General features: G+C 29.6%; 1 protein-coding gene and 1 non-coding gene across 2 annotated transcripts; one reads left to right on the top strand and one right to left on the bottom strand.

Annotated features, from left to right (window-relative positions):
* The first annotated feature begins 285 nt into the window (after nucleotides 1-285).
* On the top strand, nucleotides 286-2,464 carry LOC145011825 (uncharacterized). Its single transcript, XM_078970559.1, has 2 exons — nucleotides 286-1,190; nucleotides 1,291-2,464. The coding sequence occupies exons 1-2, from the start codon at nucleotides 356-358 to the stop codon at nucleotides 2,442-2,444; spliced, it is 1,989 nt and encodes a 662-aa protein (XP_078826685.1). The 5' UTR covers nucleotides 286-355; the 3' UTR covers nucleotides 2,445-2,464.
* A 1,507-nt stretch (nucleotides 2,465-3,971) lies between these two features.
* Nucleotides 3,972-4,045, bottom strand: TRNAV-CAC (transfer RNA valine (anticodon CAC)). The gene has a single exon. It is a non-coding gene; the product is annotated as a tRNA-Val (tRNA).
* Nucleotides 4,046-6,153: the final 2,108 nt, after the last annotated feature.

Below are 6,153 nucleotides of genomic sequence, written 5' to 3'. Positions count from 1 at the left end.
ATTTTTGTTTATCCATGTATAAAGCATTTATAAACTAACAATTAATATTATGTAATTTCTTGATATAAAAATATTTACTAAGAATTCCATATAACAATGGACAAATCGGAAAACTTGGTTGGTAAATTATTAAAAGCAGATTAAATTACTATTAGGAATCACTTCTAACAAACTTTATTGATTGTTTCTTTGCAAAAGGAAAAGTTAATAACAAAAAAGGTTAAGATAAACAACTATACATGAGAGAAAAAGATCGCTCCATTTGGTTACTTTGCCACACATATATTCTCTTTATCCGTTATAAATAAGCTAGAGTGTTTAACATCAATATTGTAAAGAGAGACATATAGTTATAATGGATTTACTTGAAGTACCTGAACATGTGCATCCACTAAAGCTCATTGATTTGCAACTAGAGTATCCACTATACTATGAAGATGAAGAAGAAGATGATGATGATGATGAGGGTGGTGATCTGATTATTAAAAAGCACTTTCATGGTGTCCCTTGTGATAGGTGTGGTCAAGATATTCATGTGTACCATAAACACTACTACATGTGTATGGAAGATTCTTCATGTCATTTCTCTCTGCACAAATTTTGTGCTGAGCTCCCATCTATGTTAGAGTACCCATTACACCCACATCCTCTTATACTCGATGAAAATCAAACATATTCTTCATGCAATGTTTGTAAAAAAACGCATAATGGAATGTGGTACATATGTTCTAAATGTTATTTTAGAATTCATGTGATCTGTGCCCTAGAAGTAGGAAAAATTGTCATCCATCATCCTTGCCACCCTCACTTACTAATGTGTTCTATCCCTAATAAGCCTATTTTATGCGAATGTAGTGCTTGTGGTAAAAGACATGAAGGGATCTTCTATCAATGTACCATTTGTCATGGCTTCACCATACACACTGAATGTGCTTTCCTACCAAAATCTTTGTTAATCCAACAAACCACATATGATGCTTTTTATCATACTCATCCACTCACCATTTCATATTCCTTCCCAAGAAAAGACCAAAATGCTAAACATAATCCTAAATGCAGAGTATGCGGTAAACGGTTTTATAATACAGAGGAACTTTGGATATACAAATGCGATAAATGTTTATATTATGCTCATGTGGATTGTGCAACACCGACAAAAGATCCATTCATGTCCATCTTCTTGCCTCCTGGTAAAAAGATTATTAACTGACTACTTTTGTTAACTATTTATAATTACGTTTGAGATATACTAATCAACTTTATTATTCTATTTCCAATTTTATATATCAGGCCTTGGTAAAACCGTTAAAAATTACAAAGATGTTGACCATCCTCATCTTCTTCATCTCCCATTCCCGGATGAAACATACAGCTTACCAAAACACTTGTTTTTCCTAGAAAGTGGAACAAGCAATTATGAGGCAAACCTAAAAGATGTATTGCATCAACACCCTCTAATTCTAGTTAACCCGACGCAAATTGATATCAATTGTCAAACCTCCTCTTTGTTATTGAAGTGTCATAACCCAATGAAAAAGACCCAACTGCTCTGCAATGGATGTATTAGACCAATCATGTCAAGCATGTTGTTTTACAAGTGTGCTGAGGTAATTTGCAACTTTGCTCTTCATGAGTGGTGCGCTCGACTTCCCCCAAAAATAGATAAACACCGAGGTCACCCACAACATCCCCTAAATCTCATGCACTCAAACATCCCTCATTCATTTTTCGATGTGTTCTGTTGTGCTATGTGCCAACAACCTTGCAATGGATTTGCATATTGTTGTGTCGAATGTGGATTCTATATTGATGTTGGTTGTGGGTTTATACCTGAAGAAATCACACATAAAGCTCACCCGAATCACCTTCTTTCACTAGTTCGATCACCATATTCTTATTATAAGTTTTGTCGTATTTGTCTCACTTCTCTCAGGAGGTATGATTCTCTAAAATCTCATCTTTCATACAAGTGCAATGTTTGTAATATTTATATGCATCCCCAATGTACTTTGTTATTACCTGAAACAATCAAACGCAAGCATGACAAGCATCCCTTGCACCTAAGTTACCTCCCGATAGAGAACCATAAGGGTGAATATTTTTGTGAAGTTTGTGAGGAGGATTTGAATCCTCATAGATCTTTTTATCATTGTCAAGATTGTGTTCAGTCCATACATACGGTTTGTGCTAAATTGATACTTCAGAGCGAGACATACAATCTTTCTCATTACTTGAAAGGCCTTCATGATTTTGTGAATATAAAGTTTGGAGACATTCTTAAGAGTGATGGTCACCAACACCCTCTCTCATTTGCTCAAGGAATTGTGTCGGATGGTCGATGCAACATATGTTATAATAATTTTAACTGTGATATGATCTTTAAATGTCTCGAGTGTAAGTTTGCAATCCATTACAAGTGTTGTGAGCGTTTGAACAATTTATGAAGGTTCTAGTTTCTCTTCCACATGCATTCTTGAAAACACAAAATATGATGTGTAATTGTCGCTACTCTTTCTTCTTGTATATCTCCTTATTTTATGTGCAAGATGATGCAATAAATAAATTTAATTTCCCGTATGCATGTATGTCAACTACTTTTGCAATTTTTTGTTTCATCCCTAAGCATCTATTTATAACTATGAATCTAGTTAACTCTTCATATACTTTGTTAATTTGTTCCTGTGGTTGTTTTTGAATTGGAAATCAAATCAATTTAAAAAGTAGATTGTTGGAATATTTCTGTTGATGTGGGCCATGTGGCCTTATAATCATATTGTAGTAATTATTTGATTTTCTATATTTACAAAATATGATAATAACTATGCCAAAATGACATAACTATTACCTCAACTTACATAACTATTACTTGATGGAAAGGTAATATGATTTCCCTCAGATGTCATAACATGCACATAAATAAGAGTGAGATTTTCTTTTACTCTTGACGAACCTAAAGAACACAAATCAATTTCTTATGGAATTCTCCATCAAATTAAGACGGCATAACGAGAATTAAATGACATCTTCTTCTTAAAAGATTGGATTCTATCAAGTAAGCTCTCTAACTTTCTCTTTTGTATTTGAGCTTATTAAGAAGAGAATGAGACAAATTGATTTCTCGAACTTAAAGAACCTCTGCTAGCATAGCCTTATTGCTCTTAATCAGTTTGAACCAATTTATAAAGGTTAAATGGCACACAAAACACTCTTTTTACACAGAAATTTGATTTTGACAACATTTTTTTTTTGTCAATTTTGACACTGTGTTTTCCAATTTGTTACAATTCTGACCACTTGACCGGTTAATCAGGTTGCATGATGACGTGTCAGTTTTGATGACGTAGCATGCTGATATGATATGCTGACTTGTCAAAATTGATTTTTTCCCACAAAAAACACTAAGTTTTTACTTTTTTTCGATTTTAACATTAAGTTTAATTTTTTATTTCAATTTTGACACTATGTTTTTTTTGTTCAAACTGAACATCATTTATCAAATTTTGTTCAACTTTTGTCTATTTTCCATTTGAAACCGTATAAAGTTGTCAGAATTGTAACAAATTGGAAAACACAATATCAAAATTGATATAAAAAAACACGGTGTCAAAATCGAATTTTTGTATAAAAGGAGTGTTTTTTATGTCATTTATCCATTATTAAATACAAAATCCTCATTCCCATTTTTTTAACCATTATAAGTGTGAAATTAAAATTAGATTATGTGATGGTTGCATAAAATTAATCACTAAAAATGAATTAAACCAGTTACTTTATGTTAGAGTCACTTAAATTGGAGTCATAAGTAAGGACTTATATTGGACTAATTAAACTCCCATTTGTACGCTTTTTAGTATTGGAATCCGTCTGCTATATATTCATGTCTTGCCAAACAAACCATCAAATTCCCAACAACAATAATAAATGAAGTGAAAAAAAATGATTAACTAAAAAATATTAAATAAACGTTTTAATGTCTAAGCCCGGGTTCGAACCGGGGACCTCTAGTGTGTGAGACTAGCGTGATAACCGACTACACCACCCAGACATTTATGTTTAATTCTCACATTTTCTCTATTTTATACAGTTGTTTATTGGTGGAAACAAGGGATATTTGATATTTCCGCCAGATAAATGTTTGTTAATTTTATTAGAAAAATATGTTAGATGATTAAACAAATAATGTTGTTAGAATAATAATATTTGTAAAACAAAATTTTAGAGGTTTTCATTTAATTTAATGTGTCCATCGATAGATTTTTGGTATGTATAATCAATGATATTTTTTGAGCATATTAATGAGACTTATATATCATATGAGTTAATTTAAAAAAAAAAAAATTTAGTATAAAGGTCTAAATATTTAAGAAATTTAAATTTATAAGAAAATAAGAAATAATTAATTAGTAAAAACTGAAATGTTTTAATTTGAAAATTTTGAAATTAAAATGTAAGTTCATTAATGAAATTGATATTTATTTATTAGTATATTTATTATAAATATTATATTAAATTATTATGTGAAATTTAATAAAATAAGATAAAAAAACCATAAAATAACATGTGGAAAAAAATAATAATTCAAAATAACCATAAAATTACATTTGACAAATTGAATAAGAGTGTGATATGTGGCAAAAAAAAATATTTATTTATTATAGTAGATTTATTATTTGTTGAGACTACTAAAATGATTAATAATTAAAAAAATATTTAAAAAATTTATTGATAAATTTATGGGGATTTTTCACAAATTTTCCAGATATATACTTGTATGTTAAACTTTTTTTTTTTTTTAAGAATTTTATTTTACATGTTTTATAAAATTTAATTTTTTACAATTTTATTATATTTTTTTAACAACTATTTTTTCAACTTTTTACACATTTTTATAGCCTTTTTTTTCCCAGCTTCCTCTTACATATTCGATTTCCACATATTTTTTAAAGATTTATCGTTTTAACAAATTAATGCTTTTAATATTCACTTTCATTATTTTAAGGTAAAAACATATAAAAACTCTTTTTTTCTATATATTCTTCTTACAATTTGTAAAAAAAACAATTATGAAACAACATAGTAAAAAAGTTATAAAATAAGTCTGACAAAAGTTCTAAAAAATTAGGAGCGAACATGGTTCGATTTTTCATTAAAACCAAAACTATGGATGAGCAAAGGAACCGGCCCGGGAACCGAACTGGTGGAAAATAGGAACTGAACTGGACTATCGGTTCGGTTCCTACTGATTCTTGTCGTGTCTTCAAATGTTGGAACCGGTCCTCGAGAAATAGCAACATACCGATTTTTGCCAATTCTACCGGTTTTTGTTGGTTCTACCGATTCTGATTCCTACCAGTTTCCGGTTCCAAAAATCCAAAAGAATATCGTCTCGATCCCGATCCGACCGGTTTTTCATCGGATTCCGTTTTCGACCGGTTCTCCGGTCCATATGCTCATCCCTAACCAAAACCGAACCAAAAAGTTCGGTTTTTTATTTTGGAAAAACCAAACCATCGGTTTTTTCGGTTTCGATTTTTGATTTTTTTTTTGTTTTTAAGTTAATAAATTATTAGATTCAGCTCATAAGATTTTAAAAGCTCATAGTTATATAATATATATTTCAATACAAATATGAAATATGTCTGATCCATTTAAACAATACAAAAATTACTTAACATAAAAAAGAGACTGTGCTTACATTTTATATGCATTCTTATTTACAAATAATTAGTATGTGCTTCTATTTTATATGCATTCTTATTTACAAATAATTAGTATGAGATGGTTGAGTTAATTATTTTCCTTCATTTTAAAAATATAAAAAAAATCTTCATTTTTGAATCTCAATGGATATGCAATGTATGTGATTTGACTTTCTTAAGACTTTCAAACCTCTAACCTCTCCCACTGTATACACGTTTCATCTACACCATAAAATATTAATTTTTATTACTTTATGGATTACTTTACTAATGTTGTGATATTTATATATAGAACGACGTCGTTTTATGTATTTCCGTTCGTTTTTTTTTCCCTAGATATAAAGAAACCAAACTGAACCTAAAATATCAATTTTTCTAAAAACAATTTTAAATTTGTACTTCATAGACATTTATGTTTTTTTTTTTTTTTTTTTTTTCTATTATTAGTTTGGTT

The sequence above is a fragment of the Lactuca saligna genome, chromosome 8 (genome assembly GCF_052625555.1).
Source record: "Lactuca saligna cultivar CGN05327 chromosome 8, ASM5262555v1, whole genome shotgun sequence".
In the NCBI taxonomy this organism is placed as follows: domain Eukaryota; kingdom Viridiplantae; phylum Streptophyta; class Magnoliopsida; order Asterales; family Asteraceae; genus Lactuca; species Lactuca saligna.
This window is presented reverse-complemented; position numbering and strand designations above follow the sequence as displayed.